Raw genomic sequence first — 16185 nt, forward strand, 5'->3', positions numbered from 1 at the left:
TTAAAGATCTCTATTTCCCATTATAGAGGACTAAATTTAGAAAGCCAAATTGGGTTGGGAGGAAACTATGTGTCACAACAAGTGAGATGAATTCCATGGAAGGGGGTGGGGTTACTGGCCTGTTTCTTACAAAGCTTCTGACACTAACACACCCTCCTCTACTGAGAATACACACAAGCTCTTCCATGGGTGGAGCAACCATTCATCACTGTAATCATCTGAAGAAGACTTGACTGTACCATCAGATCACAAAAGCCACAGGACCTATCAGCAAGCAAAGGCCTCAGGGAGCATGTCTCCTCGGCTTTCCTGAAACCTCCAATTTAGTTACACAAAAGAAAGGGGTGGCAAGCCAGCATTAATTGTACCCTTAGAGAAGAGCCACTTCCAGCCCGCAGGGGTAGCTGTGACTTTACTGGGCGACCAAATGGATACAAAGACAAAAGTAAACACTGTAATTTGCTGTTTTTGTCTCTGGCACAGGGGGAGTGGTACAATTGACACTGTCTGTAAACAGTAATAATGCCAGATGTAACACAAAGAACAGGATTTCCCCCCCATCTCTCCACCCCCTCCCCACCCCCTCTCCCTATGACATTCCTCCTGAGATTACTCATCTTGAGGAAACACACAGAAGCCTCCCTATAGTCCATATGCTGCTACCACATGGAACTGAGGGAGAATCCAAGTTTGTACTGACTCCTCCTACCTCTTATTCAAAGCAAGAATCATTAGAGCTCAGGATATATTCAATTGTTTCTACCAGCTGACAAAAAAATACAGGGAGTAGAAATTTAGGAGGAAGTATGGACTACAATACTCGACATGCCTACATCTGGATAAGAACAAGGCTGAAATGACAAAAAGTATAAAGGAAAATAGAAGCATCCAAACAAACTAAAAAGTTTTTAAAAATTTCATCTGTGCATAGGCCTAGGGGCTCATAAGAAATATAGGAAAAGAAAATTAATTCAAAAGAGAAAGTTACCTGACCATAGCTCCCGCCAGGTGTAATGCAGGCGTACTCTACACTTCTTCTGGTAGCAAAGCAGTTTATGCACTACCTGAATGCAGCGTCTGTAACAGAAAAAAACCGGGATAAGCCTAAAAGTATGCTGAAACTCACCACAGATACCCTTTTCTTTACGAAGGCAGCTTTGCTAAGGCCACTAAAGATGCTGGAGATGAATTTGTACACAAGTAAAAGAAAGAAACTCTACCTTGCTGTGCATAAACTGTCCCCCCCCAACACACACACACACACAGACAATGCTTGTGCTCATTTCCTTTATCACTAGGAAAAGGGGGCTATAATTGCATATAGGTCAGCAGCCGATCAGGTATTACAGATACCATTTCCTTGAGTATCTTTCCTTTGAGAAAAGCATACATTAGTGGACCTGAGTTAAGACTACTCCATTCAATGTTGCGCACATAGGCTATAAAAATACAAAATTAAAGACCATGACCTGAGTTAAAATCAAGATTCATACGCTTAGCCTACTGAACCACACAGGTACTCTTCTTCAGAGCTACTGAAATTTATTTTTAATTTAAATTAATTTTTAAATTAAATTTTGGTTTAGGGGCGCCTGAGTGGCTCGGTCAGTTAAGCATCTGCCTTCGGCTCAGGCCATGATCCCAGAGTCCTGGGATCAAGCCCTGCAGCGGGCTCCCTGCTCAGTGGGGAGCCTGCTTCTCCCCTGCCTACCATTCCCCTGCCTGTGCTTGCTCTCTGTCTCACTGTCTCTCTCTCTCCCCCTCAATCTCTCTGTGTCAAATAAATAAATGAAATCTTTTAAAAAATTCTTTATTTAATTCATAATTAACTTAAATTTTATTTACATTAAAGTTAAATTAGGATGCTTGGGTGGCTCAGCCAGTTTAGCGTTAAGCCTTTTGGCTCTGGTCATGATCCCAGTAGTCTCCCCTTCTCAGGGATCAAATTCCACATCAGGCTCCCTGCTCAGTGGGGAGGCTGCTTCTCCCTCTATTCCTCCCCCTGGCCTCTGTGTTATCTTTCTCTTATGCTCTCTTTCTCTCAAATAAATAAATAAAATCTTTGAAAAAAAGGAATTAAATTAAAAATTCACTCTTCAGCACTCTTCAGTTGCACTTCACAACAACCACATGTGGTTAGTGGCTACCATATCAGACAGCACAACACAGAACTTTTCTATCATCACAAAAACTTCTACTAGGTGGTACAATTCTAGATCACTGGAATATTCAACATTACTCACATCACATTAACATATTTGTTTGGGAGAGTATTTCTAAATCAGCATTTAATAGGCTGAGATGAAAGACTTTTCAAACATTATAAACCTAACAAAAAATATTTTTTCATCTATGATTGGGAGAGGGGTTTTGAAAGCGTAAAAAGCCATGGAGGATAGTACAAAGTAGAATACAGCTGAAATTTACTTCCTAAAAATGAGTATCTTGTGTGTTTTTTTTAAGAATGATTACACTAAAACCAAATCATATGGGAAATTACATTTGTAGGAAAGAACACAAAAGCATTACTATGCTTAATGTATATGTTTATACAAATCGATAAGAAAAAATAACATCTCTAATAAGGAAGATGAGCAAAAGAAATAGCCAACAAATCCCCCACCCCACCAAAGGGAGTAAATATGGAAAGTTAACACCTTTCTACAGTATTCAACTTCACTTTAAATAGGCATATTAAAAGACTGTTTTTATGTATCAAATTAATACAGATATTAATGTTGACAAAGGTACAATGAAACAGCCACTTACACCTTGTCAAGGAAAGTATAATTGGTACATGGCCCCTTTAGGAGGCCATCTGGCAATCTCTATCAATAGCCTTAATAACGTTTATACCCTTTGACTCACAAACACCACTCCGGAGAATTCAGCTTTACCCAGAATACAAAAACTAAATGCTTTAAGCAAAAAGATGTTCATCATAACGTCATTTGTAATAAAAGAAAACTGAAAACAACTGTGGAAATAACATCCAATGCTGAGAGAACAGTAAGTAAATCATCACACATACAGCTGTTCTCCTTTATCTGTGGGGGATACATTCCAGTACACCCAGTGGATGCCTCAAACTGTCAACAGTATCAAACCCTCTATGTTCTGTTTTTCTCCTATACATACATACCCGTGATAAAGTTTAATTTATAAATTAGACACAGTAAGAGATTAACAATAACCAATAATACAACAGAGAAATTATAACAATATACTATAGTAAAAGGTACATGAATGTGGTTTCTCTCTCAAAGCATCTTATTGTACTGTACTCACCCTTCTTATGATAATATGAGATGATAAAATGTCTATGTGGTGAGATGAAGTAAGCTGAATGATGTAGGCATTGTGATCTAGCGTTAGGCTGCTACTGACCCATGGTATACAGGAGGAGGATCATCTGCTTCCAAACCACAGAAAATGAAACGACTGAGAAGGGGAGACTACTGTATGTTATGTACTAAATTATGTCCCTTCAAAATTCGTATGTTGAAACCCTAATCCTAACGTAACTAATGTGACTGTATTTAGCTATAAGGCCTTTAAGAAAGTCCTTAAAGGGGCGCCTGGCTGGCATAGTCAGAGGAGTGTGCAACTCTTGATCTTGGGGTCGTGAGTTCAAGTCCCACATGGGGCGCAGAGATTAAATAAAAAAAAATTTTTTTAAAAGTCATTAAAGTTAAATAAGGTCAAAAGGGTAGAGCCTGAATCTCATAGGGCTGGCTTCTTCTTAAGAAAAGGAAGAGATCCCAAGAGTGCTTGCTCCCACACAGAGACAAAAGGCCATATGAGGATACCTCGAAAAGGTGGTCATCTGTATACCCTGGAGAGGCCTCTGGGGAAACCAAAGGTGCTGGCACCTTGATTTTGGACTTCTAGCCTCTAGAACTATGAGAAGATAAATTTCCATTGTCAAGCCATCCAATCTGTGGTTGTTATCACAGTCCAAGCAGACTAAAACATGGATATATAATGTAAAACCCCATTAAGCTCTTTTTATTTTTTAAGGCTTATTTATTTTAGGGTGAGAGAAGCAGGGAGTGCACTGTAGGGGTGAGCCGGGGGGGGCGGGCAGCGCGGAGGAGAGAGAGGGAAGCAGACTCCATGCTGAGCAGGGAGCCTAACAGGATGCTGAGCCATGTCCTGAGCCAAAACAAAAGCTGGATGCATGACTAAATGAGCCACCTAGGCAGGGCCCCATGGAGCATTTAAAAAGAATATCCATTAAGAATTTTTCATAATACAGGGCACCAGGGTGGCTCAGTTGGTTAGACAACTGCCTTCGGCTCAGGTCATGATCCCAGGGTCCTGGAATCGAGCCCCGCATCGGGGGTCCTGGGATCGAGCCCCCACATCAGGCTCCCTGCTCAGTGTGGAGCCTGCTTCTCTCTCTCCCTCTGCTGCTCTGCCTGCTTGTGCTCTCACTTTCTCTGTCAAATAAATAAATAAAATCTTTTTTTTTTAAAGGAATTTTTCACAACAGAAGATATTTATGTTACAATGGAAATTGAAAAAACAGCATGCAAACTGTATGATAATGGTCTCAACCATATTCAAGCACCAAAAAAAGATTTAATTTTGACATTAATTTGGACGGTAGGATTATAGGCAAATTCTATTCTTTCTCTTTTTCTGTTTTCGCCAAATCTTCTACAACTCAATTTTCATATCTAAGAAATCCACCATTTAAAACAAATTCATCTTTAAATTTTAACATCGGGGGCGCCTGGGTGGCTCAGTGGGTTAAAGCCCCTGCCTTCGGCTCCGGTCATGGTTTCAGGGTCCTGGGATCGAGCCCTGCATTGGGCTCTCTGCTCAGCAGGGAGCCTGCTTCCTCCTCTCTTTCTGCCTGTGTCTCTGTCTACTTGTGATCTCTGTCAAATAAATAAATAAAATCTTTATAAAAAATAAAAATAAAAAAAATAAAAATTTTAACATCCTCAGGGCATCAGGGTGGCACAGTCGTTTGAGTCTCTGACTCTTGGTTTCAGCTTGGGTCATGATCTTGGGGTGGTGAGATCAGACCCTATGTCAGCCCTGGGACTCAACGTGGAGTCTGTTTGAGATTCTCTCTCCCTTTCCCTGCACCTCCCCCTTGTACATACACTCTCTTTCCCTGAAATAAATCTTTAAAAAAAACTTTTTTAACATCCTCTAAAAAGGGGACAAAGGGACTTTTTAGAGAAGAGAAATGTTCTATACCTTGACTGGGATAGTTGTTACAAGGATGTATACATTTATCAGAACTCATTAAACTGCTCATCCCATTGCAATACTGTTGATAAATCCCTGGCAAAGAGAGTCCAGAAACACAATGGGCAGATCATGAAAGAATAATATGGAGAAAACTTGGATATCTGTAAACCAAGAATCTAAGTACTCAACAACATCATTTCTCAAATCAAGTTAATGCCCGCCCCTTCTACTTTTGCCAAAGTCGGGGGAAAGTCCAGGTAGACGTAAAATCCTTGGCTGTGGGACGCCTGGGTGGCTCAGCTGGTTAAGCAGCTGCCTTCGGCTCAGGTCATGGTCCCAGCGTCCTGGGATCGAGTCCCACATCGGGCTCCTTGCTCAGCAGGGAGCCTGCTTCTCCCTCTGCCTCTGCCTGCCATTCTGTCTGCCTGTGCTCGCTCGCTCTCCCTCTCTCTCTCTGACAAATAAATAAAATCTTAAAAAAAAAAAAAAATTAAAAAAAAAAAAATCCTTGGCTGTGATGAGTACGTAGAAAAACTGGAGCCTGTGTACACCACTGGTGGAAATGTAAAATGGAAAAAGCAGTGTAGCAGTTCCTCAAAATGTTAGACACAGAGTTACCACATAACCACCCCCCAATTCCATATATACACAAAAACCATATATCCATACAAAGACTTGTACATGAATGTTGATAACAGCATTATTCATAACAGCCAAAGATAAAAACAACCCAAATGTCTATCAACTGATGAATGGGTAAATAAAATGACATCACCCATCCACACAACGGAATAGTAATCAGCCACAGAAAGGAATGAAGTACTAATACATGCCACAACACAGATGAAACTTGAAAACCTTGTCACAAAAAGTCACATGGCATATGATCTCCCTTACACAAAGTGTCAAGAATAGACAAATATATAGAGACAGAAAGTAGGCTGGGGAGTAGGAAAGAACAAAAAGAAGCCCAAGGCTTAGACTCTATCCCTCTGAAAATCCAGACTCATCACACAAACCAAGATTCAGAAGAAATTGTCAGACTTCTGTTTTCATTCATTCATTCAACAAATATTGGCTGTTTACCAACTAAATGTCTAACACTTAGGGTGCGTGGCTGGCTCAGCTGGAAAACCATGTATTTCGTGATCCAGGGTTATAAGTTCAAGCCCCATGTTGTGTGTGGAAATTGCTTAAATAAATAACTTTTAAAATTTTTCCAAAAAAATTAAGTAAAATAAACATCTGGCCCTTAAGTCTTTTAGAACTAAGTTGTCAAACTCCTAGAAAGTAGACCCAGATAACCTGCCAGTTTTAGGCAAATGAAAGAGGCTTTTCCTCTTGAAACTGGTTTGTTGTTGTTATTGTTATTGTTGTTTAAGATTTTGTTTATTTATTTGACAGAGAAACAAACAGTGAGAGAGGGAATACAAGTAGGAGTGGGAGAGAGAGAAGCAGGCTTCCCACTAAGCCGGAGCCCAACACAGGGCTCAATCCCAGGACCCCATGATCACAACCCAAGCCGAAGGCAGAGGCCCAATGACTGAGCTACCCAAGCACTCTTGAAACTATTTTGATATGAAAGAATGAGGCTGAGAAAACAGAAGAGACAAAAGAAGTAAGGCAAAAGAGCATAGCACAAAGTGGCTCGTCTACCTATTAGCCCAAATGTAATTCAGCTAAAGGGCAACTTCAAATAAAGAATACTTCTGGAGCTGGGATTCTATGCTCAGGTTCTACGGTTTTATTCTGGGACAAAGAGTAACCTAAGATCCTACTAACTTCAGCAGATACCGTAGGTAGCAACTTATAGAGAATCAATCTGACAGCTCAGGAATCAAGTGAAAGTAGAGGCAGCTAATTTCTTCTTAGGCTTCCTAGAAAAGAGGGAAAGAGGAGGGCAAAAAAAAGAAGCCCAAACAAAATAACACCACCACAAGGGTGCTTGGGTGGCTCAGAGGGAAACCTCTGTCTTCAGCTCGGGTCATGATTTCAGGGTCCTGGGATCAAGCCCTGAGTTAGGCTCTCTGCTCAGCAGGGAGCATGCTTCCACCTCTCTCTCTCTGCCTACTTGTGATCTCTCTCTGTCAAATAAATAAATAAAATCCTTTAGAAGGTTTAAAAATATTTTTAAATAATTCTCTTTTACTCTCTTAATGAACTAAGTTATATCAAAACTGCTTATCAAGTGACATAAAATATAGTATAAATCACCCCAATAGTTTCCAAATCTATTGCTGATTTTTAGACATTATGGTGTGATCTCCTGTTTGATTCAACTGTCACTAGCTACAAGATGCCCTGGTTCAAGCCATGATTTAATTTAGGAATATACAAACTCTTCTATCAATTTCCCCATTAAGCTGGTAGTCATTAGGTACCTGGTGCTGACAGGCTTGCTGCAGCCAGCAAAGATGGCGGGATGCTGCCCAAACATGACCACCCATGCACAATACATTCCACATACCTGCATTTCTCACACAGCCTGGGTCTGGACCGCCTGCACCCTGCCTCTACTGATGATACCATCCCAACACTGAGCCCCTGTGGAGCAGCAAGGAGACACTACCTATGCTCCCACCCCTGCTGCTACGAATCTCTGGTTCAAAGACCACCCATATTCACTCTGACACTGTTCCTAAGCTCTGTTCCCACCCCTGCAGTCACCCAACCGGTGACATAACCGGCCTGGTAGTCTCAATAACTTACACTATTTACCAAGCAAAATGAAAATTTTAACAACTGCTACAACGTTAAAATATAGACCGGCTGAATTACTCTAAATTTATTGATTCTTTGGGGTGTTTTTTAAGCACGTAGTGGTTTCCTATTTCAACATGAGACAGTTCTGCTTTAACCCGAAGTCTTCTTTGAAGATTTTTATTTTTATTTGAGAGAGAACACAAGTCAGGGGCGGTGGGAAGAGGCAGAGGCAGACTTCCTGCAGGGGCCCAATGTGGGGCTCGATCCCAGGACCCTGGGATCATGACCTGAGCCAAAGGCAGACACTTAACTAACTGAGCCACCCAGGCGCCCCTAACCCGAAGTCTTCTTGTGTGGCCCACTAAAGTTTCTACTTTCTTCCAGTGCCTACTCCCACGTGAGAGAATCTCTTACTGAGGAAGAGTCCAAGTTTTCTGTGTTAAGAGTAACTTAAAGGAAAGTTTACTCTCCCTGAGACAATTTCTCCTCACTCCTAAATCCTGTGGCAGCAATGGGGGTGGCAGCAAGAACCAAGGAATACAGTGAAGAATGAAATTAATTGGTTAAAGTTTCCCCACCTCTTACTGCTCCTAGCAAGACTTTTCTTTTTTCTCTCTCTCTCTTTTTGGTATACGCATCTTTTCCCATTATTACTTTACCTACAGCATTCATACACAGATGTGAAATTTTTCATTTCTGACCCAGATTCTAGTTTTGAATATTAAGTCTTTCCACACTCCTTATTTCTTCATATTTCAGCAGGAGGATTATGAACTTATCTGAAATGGTAGAAATTCATTTTGCTTTCACTTTCTCATTCTGTGGTATGCTGCTGAAAAGCAGTACATAATGAGAAGTGAGAGTAGCAACCTGGCCTGATGCCCAGCTGGGAGCAGAGAAGTTCACCTAAAAAGGACTTGATGTCCAAATGCCAAAAACTGGGAAGAGGGTTGGAGGAGGGGGTAGGGAGATCTGAATATATGCCCATGGGTAGTAATGAAGAAAGTATATTCAGCCTGACGGTTGAGTCTTCCGCCCAGCCTCTGTCAGTTTGATGCCTCATTATCTTCTCCATCTTCCCTAACCTCAGGACATTCAATTAGGGAGTAGGTGGAAAAAGCAACTGAGAAAGCAACATAATACCAAAAGAGGTAGAAACTGGGGGAGGAGGGAGTTAAAATATTTATGTAGACCAGGTTCACTGGCTGTGATGTGAGGGTCTGGGTAGACAGGCACATACCTGTAACTCTATGTGCTGAACACACAATCTTATCATGTCATCCCACCTTCAACTGTCCCCATCAGCCACTTAATCTCAGGCAACCATTTTTCTACTCACCTACGCTTCCTCCATGCACCCTCCACTCTGATCATCCTGAATTCCTTTCTACCTTCCAAACATGCCACACTTGCAAACCTCCAAGCTTTTGAACATGCCAGTCCCCTGCTTGTGTGTCCCTCCCCCTCTCTTCCACATAGAAAACTCCCACTGCTTCTTCATGACTCAGGTCAAATGCAACCTTCTCTGTTATCTTCTCTGATGCCCCACTTAGCATTAGTCACCCTGTGCAAATCTTTTTGTCACTTATCACAGCAACAGTTAAGGGTACAGCCTCTGGGGTGAGAGAGACCTGAGTCTCTCCGATCTAGGGAGTCTGAATTGTGGTAATGCAACTTAACTTGGTGTGCCACTGTGGTAGCTACCCTGCAAGATGGCCCCCAGTGGTCCCCACCTTCTGGCATTTACATCCTTACATAAGGATAGACCAACATAGACCAACAACTGTATCAGGGTTGGCCTACATGACCAGCAGAAATGATATGTCATTTGAGATTAGGTTATAAAAGACCCTACAGCTTCCATCCTGGACTCTCACTCTCTTCTTTCTCTCTTGGATTACTTGCGTTGGAGGAGGCCAGCTGTGGTGAGCAGCCCTCTGAAAAGGTCCACATGGCAAGGAACTGAGGTTTGCCAACAACTATATAAGTAAGCTTGGAAGCAAATTCTCCAGCCCAGTAGAGCCTCAGATGCCCACAGGCTCAGCTAACACTTTTTTTTAAAAAAGATTTATTTATGTATTTGAGAGAGAGAGAGAGAGAGCACATACACGAGGAGGAGGGAAAGGGAGAGGAAGGGGGAAAAAGTCCCAAACAGACTCTGAAGTAAGCACAGAGCCCAACATGGGGCTTGATCTCACAACCCATGAGATCATTACCTGAGCAGAAAACAAGAGTTAGACACTCAACCGAGCCCCCAGCCCCTCACCACCCACCCCCCACACCCCCACCAGCTAACACTGACTGCAGCCTTGTAAAAAACCCTATGCCAAAACTACCCAGCTACGCTGCTTCTGGATTCCTCAACCACAGATATTGCGAGATAATAAATACCTGTTTTACAACCACTCAGTCTGAGGTCATTTGTACACAGCAATACATAATCAATACACTGAAGATGGGATGGCAACCACTTAGGATTTATAGTAAGAAAAGCTGAGTTCAGGTCTAGGCAATGGTGCTTACTAACAGAATAAACCTGGGCCAAGCACTCAGCCAACAGAGTCTAAGTTTCCTTACTCAGAAAATGAGAAAACCAAGACTGTAATACTACACTAAAGGTAAACAGCATATTCTAAAACAAGAACATAAGATAACCAAGCTACAGGGCGCCTGGGTGGCTCAGTGGGTTAAGCTGCTGCCTTCGGCTCAGGTCATGATCTCAGGGTCCTGGGATCGAGTCCCGCATCAGGCTCTCTGCTCGGCAGGGAGCCTGCTTCCTCCTCTCTTTCTCTCTGCCTGCCTCTCTGCCTACTTGTGATCTCTCTCTGTCAAATAAATAAATAAAATCTTTAAAAAAAAAAAAAAAAAAGATACCCAAGCTACAAATAAAGTCTGTAGTAAAACAAATCTGATCCCTAAGTGCTGAGGTTCAGAGACACATTAAACAAACTGAAAACTTATCTAATCAGTTTCATTTAAAAAAAAAAAAAAAAAGCAGCTTTCATGGTGTTTGAATTAAAATGAAGAATCAGGCTTACTTCTAAACACCAAAAGAAAATACAAACAGAAAAATGAAAACTGTGGAGCACGTGGGTGGCTCAGTCCGTTAAATGTCTGCCTTTAGCTTAGGTCATGATCTTGCGGTCCTGGGATCAAGCCTCACATCAGACTCCCTGCTCAGAGGGGAGCCGCCTTCTCCCTCTCCCTCTGCTCTGCCCCACCACTCATGCTTGTTCTCCCTCTAATAAAATCTCAAAAAAAGAAAAAGATAAGAAAAAAATCCAAACTGCAACCTACTTACCTAAAAGTAAAATTTGTATCATTATTTATACCTAGGAAACCAAGATCAAAGTTGGAAGGCTACTCTATTCAGAGTAAAAGTTGTTTATACCTCTCTAGATCCCAGGTCTGTCTCTAGAATGAGGCACAGACACTGCTATTCACCAAACTGCTCTCTTGGTAAAAAAAAAATGGAGGTTGCAATTCTGTTGTCAGACTCAATTCAAATGCTTTTTAAGGAAAAAAAATATATATATTTGGGATCACACCATTGTGGCACAGCTGTTCTTGGGCATTAGATGTAAGACAAATGCAGAAACAGTAAAGGAGAGAGAAAGCCTGGGGACTTAGACTTTATTAAAATATGATGATTTTTGGGGCACCTGGGTGGTTCGGTGGGTTAAAGCTTCTGCCTTCAGCTTGGGTCATGATCCCAGGGTCTTGGGATCGAGTCCCGCATCAGGCTCTCTGCTCAGCAGTGGGGGGGGGAGCCTGCTTCCTCCTCTCTCTCTGCCTGCCTCTCTGCCTACTTATGATCTCTGTCGATAAACAATCTGATCTCCTCGGGAGGCAGGAATCTTCCAGCCAGGTCACTATACATATAATTTGCCAAGCTAAAATAGTTCTGACTAGGCTGCTGGACTATGTAGGATAACAAGAGACCAAAAGCTCTATTTCTCTGGTCTTTCCCTACCTTCTAACTACTGGTGACTACTTTAACGCCAAAGCCCAGGGATGACTAAGTGGTTTGCTGGTATTCCATACCTTTGGATTACAATAGCCACCCACGATCACTGCTTCAGTGCATCAGCCATGTTCTTCATGTAGTGTGCCTAAAGTGATAATGAAGATGCGTGCAGAATCCAAACTGTGGTTTGTACATTCTCCTCCCTTCTGTAAAGATGTATAAATCTGGGCCATAAAATACTGCCTGACACTTCTCCATACACAAATGAGTTTTTCCTGAAGTGTACACAGAATTTTGTGACTATAAATTCCTATCACTCAATTCTGTAAAATAGATTTGCACAGGGCGCCTGGGTGGCTCAGTGGGTTAAGCCGCTGCCTTTGGCTCAGGTCATGATCTCAGGGTCCTGGGATCGAGTCCCACATCGGGCTCTCTGCTCAGCAGGGAGCCTGCTTCCTCCTCTCTCTCTGCCTGCCTCTCTGCCTACTTGTGATCTCTCTCTGTCAAATAAATAAATAAAATCTTTAAAAAAAAAAAAAAGATTTGCACACATTAAGTGAACCATGGTACTTACACATACAGATCCATAGGAAACTCCTTCATCATGTGTGTTACAATAAACTCTACCATCAGGTCTGAGGGGGAAAGGAGAACAATTAAATCAATCAGAATGAAATGCATTTCATGCCTTCCAGTTGGAAAAAACCTCAGTATACCTTGCATTCATGCTGAATGACAACCACTAACCACATCTTTATTCACGTGCACTGTATCTAAGGTACTTGTTGCAACACTTTTCACCACCTGCCACTTGCAAGTAACAAGAAAATTAGCTCACTCTCCTACTTCCAGAAGGATACCTTGACCTACCAATAAATGCAGGTGCACAAGAGATTTCATTGCACAGATAATTTATACCATGGCACTAATGCAAAATTCCAAAGGGAAATCATATTCTGAGAACCAAGTGATGAGGCAAATGGAAAAGAAATTATGGATCACATCCATGTAACACTCCGTGTTAAGCTCTGAAGTTACGTCAGCCTATCTCATCTCACAATCACGCTCAGCCTGACAGATATTGATTGAATGGTCTGTGGGACTTTGGGTCAATAGAGGCTTATTATATAGTCTTAATTACTGTTTCTAAAATCAAGTAGCTCTAGGAACCAGGGCTGAATATCCAAGTGAAATGGGAGTAAGAGTTCAGATCATTCCCCTAAGGAAAACGCAAAACTGTGGGCAGACAAAATCACATAAGATAGAATCCCCTACTGTCAGCTCTGTCAGGCTCATCTCAGCTTAATTTACTCAAGAAGAAGTTTTGTATGTCTGATCTGTGAGCTTCAAGCCTCCTGGCCAGCTGACACATCAATCTGGACCAAAAGGGAAGCGAAGAATTTAAAATTTTGATCAGGAATAAGATATTTTACAAATTTAAATCATGTATCAGGCTTAGACTGAGCCATTTGTCTCCGTGGAAAGATCTTTTTCTTTAAACAACAGAACCCTTTAACTGAGCATTCTATTTGTTGGAGTTGGTAACAATAAACATGGTTTCTTAGACCAGAGAAGAGAATTTACTTTACTCCCTCTCTGAGGGAGAAGCACAGCAACCAGGACCTACCCCTCCTCTTAATCATGAAAATCCGTCACTGGCTCAGAAAAGTGCCAATTCGGACGAGACTCACCCAGTACTGCACATACTAAGGGACGGCAGGGAAGGTTCTTGTCCGCTGCCTTCTTCCTGTGTCTCATAGGCTTCACACAAAAAAGAAATGAAATTAGTAGACACCTGAACTGACATCCAATGGCTCATCATCATGTTTTTCATGCAAATAAAATCACTACTACAGAGATGCTACCTTTTCTTTCTTTTTCTAGTCATGGGGGTGGGGTGGGGCAGGGAGGACTTGTAAATGCTTCTCAGTTATCAATGCAGGCCTGTGACAAAAACACAATTCACAGCAAGACAACAGCCCCAAAGGGCACTGGAGCATACTACAATGGGAAAGCTGTTGTTTTTATTTTGATTTTATCTGTACAAGTGACATTACTAACAACAAAAGAGGTATACTGGCATTTTTCTTTGATAAAATAATAAAAAGAGCAGAAGGTAACTGTGTAGAGGCAGCAACAGTAGCCCATTGCAAAAAACAAAAGTAAGTTTCAATATAAACCTCCAAGTGTATTTCTGAACATACCTCCAAGTTTAAAGTAATTCGCTGATACCTGCATATTCTATTTCCCCCACTTCTCAAATGAAGCAGCATCTGGTCTTAACTAATCAAAGATTGTACTACATTTTGAAATCAAAAGTCTTAGGCCCATCTCCTTGTTGAAATCTACATTACTGATACATTCTAATATTATTGCCATGGGGACATGGTTGTGGATCTTTCCATCCTCCCTTGAGTAAGAAAGAGCTCCATGACACGAAAAAAAAAATCCCAACAACAGGCTTGGGCCTGCTGAACAGCAGTTAAGCAAAAGCCCTTTAGTACAACATTCCACCCACATTTGTTCTAAGTAGGATCAATCTCATCCTCCCCAATCCTGCCAACATACCAAAAATTTCCTCTAAGAAAAAACAAGAAACAAAAGTCACACCTACCATTCTGTGTAAGTTTACTCGAAAATTCATATTGTCGTCATGCAAAAACGCATTTGCATACTGATCCTAAAAAAACAGAAATATGGAGAAAAAGTAAGGAATGAGAGCTATACTTGGGAAACTCAGTTTATCATCTATCACACTTGCTACAAATCCTTGGATTTCAAGAACTACTTTCAGGGGCGCCTGGGTGGCCCAGTTGGTTAGGCATCTGCCCTCAGCTCAGGTCATGATCCGTAAGTCCCAGGATGGAGTCCTGCATCCGGCTCCTACTCAGTCGTGCTTGCTCTCTCACTCTCTCTCTCATATAAATAAGTAAAATCTTTAAAAAGGAAAGAAAAGAAAAAGAACTACTTTCAAGGACCTGTTAAGAGAGCTAATGGGCTAAGCCAAGAGTCTTAATGTCAAACCCTACTTAAACCATGAGCTTTTAATTGGGCGTAATTTCCCAGTGTGTCTCTAACTGGTCAAAAATCTCTCGGCAAATTACAAACAATAAAAAATTAAGGCACAGGACTCAGGCAAATGCTGAGAGGAATCTGTTTTCCTATTCTCTCTTCCTTGCCATCTGCCCAAGGAGCCTGTTCTGTTTGTGACAGCTTGAAGGTTTTCATCGGGGCTGCAGGATACATGTGCAGACTCCACATGAGGATCCACGATTAAGAAGAAAGGTCTGCACTCTGCCGGGAATGGGCTTGGCACAGCAGGAGAAAACTGCTACACATGCAGCATGGCAGTACGCAAGACCCCGTCTATCTCTGGCTTTGCTGAAGACTGATGGGAAATCAAAAACCTCTCACCCACCAATTGGTAATGAGCATCCCTTGGCCCTTTCCCAACACCTTTTCTGAAGATCTGACATGCCTACAGACTCCAATTACTAGAACTGTTACAATTTGTGGAAAACAACTCCTTTAAAGATTTTCTTAGAAAGATTTTTGAAAAGCAATTACACCAGGTCCACTGCTAATAAGCAGCTCTTCTGTAACCATCTACCCATAACCTGTGAAAAGTAGGTCATCTTTTCACAGAGAACACAAAAAGGGAAAGAATGAACAAGATATTTACTCCATGTGGACCACCTTTACTATTTTTCTTGAGAGAGAAAAGATCAAAATAAGGGATAATAAAGGGGGTAGCTAAAGCAAAAATTTAGCTCTAAATTGACTCAAGTTCTGCCCACAACCAGGGATCTGCCTAAGTGATGCCATTTGGTCCTTGAGGTTTTCTTTTTACACTTGTGCTGCCACCAAGACTCAGGGTGAGTTTAGGCCTAATGAATCCAACCAAAAGAGCCTCCTTATAAAGCAACTTTTATGTTTACTGTCGGGCTCTTCTTCTTCACCAAACTGCAATCAGCCCAACTTTACTCAGTTTCCAATCTCCCTCTTTCATTTTTCTGTCTACCACCCCCCCCCCCGGGGAACCTTGAGCTCCTTTTTTCATTTTGCTAAATGCAAAACACCCAACATGAGCAGCTTCAAAGGGGCAGGGTTATTTCTTCTACAGAGGCTTAAATCTCATATTTATCTATCTTTTTTTTAAGATTTTATTTATTTATTTGACAGACAGAGATCAAAAGTAGGCAGAGTGGCAGGCAGAGAGAGAGGAGGAAGCGGGCTCGCTGCCGAGCAGAGAGCCCGATGCAGGGCTCGATCCCAGGACCCTGAGATCATGACCTGAGCTGAAAGCA

At 41.8% G+C, this 16185-nt stretch overlaps 1 protein-coding gene across 4 annotated transcripts in view; it reads right to left on the bottom strand.

Annotated features, from left to right (window-relative positions):
- Positions 1–16185, bottom strand: part of ARMH3 (armadillo like helical domain containing 3) — a 183267-nt gene that overhangs the window by 123659 nt on the left and 43423 nt on the right. For all 4 annotated transcript variants that reach the window (XR_004278470.1, XM_032311841.1, XM_032311842.1 and 1 more), the window contains exons 17-20: positions 14493–14558; positions 13570–13639; positions 12453–12513; positions 989–1077 (exon numbers count right to left, since the gene is read on the bottom strand). Coding sequence is in view for 3 of the 4 variants with exons in the window: in XM_032311841.1 (XP_032167732.1) it covers positions 989–1077; positions 12453–12513; positions 13570–13639; positions 14493–14558 (286 nt within the window). In the remaining variant the exon portion in view is untranslated. The remainder of the gene's footprint in view (positions 1–988; positions 1078–12452; positions 12514–13569; positions 13640–14492; positions 14559–16185) is intronic.

This window comes from Mustela erminea, chromosome 14, assembly GCF_009829155.1.
Source record: "Mustela erminea isolate mMusErm1 chromosome 14, mMusErm1.Pri, whole genome shotgun sequence".
NCBI lineage: Eukaryota > Metazoa > Chordata > Mammalia > Carnivora > Mustelidae > Mustela > Mustela erminea.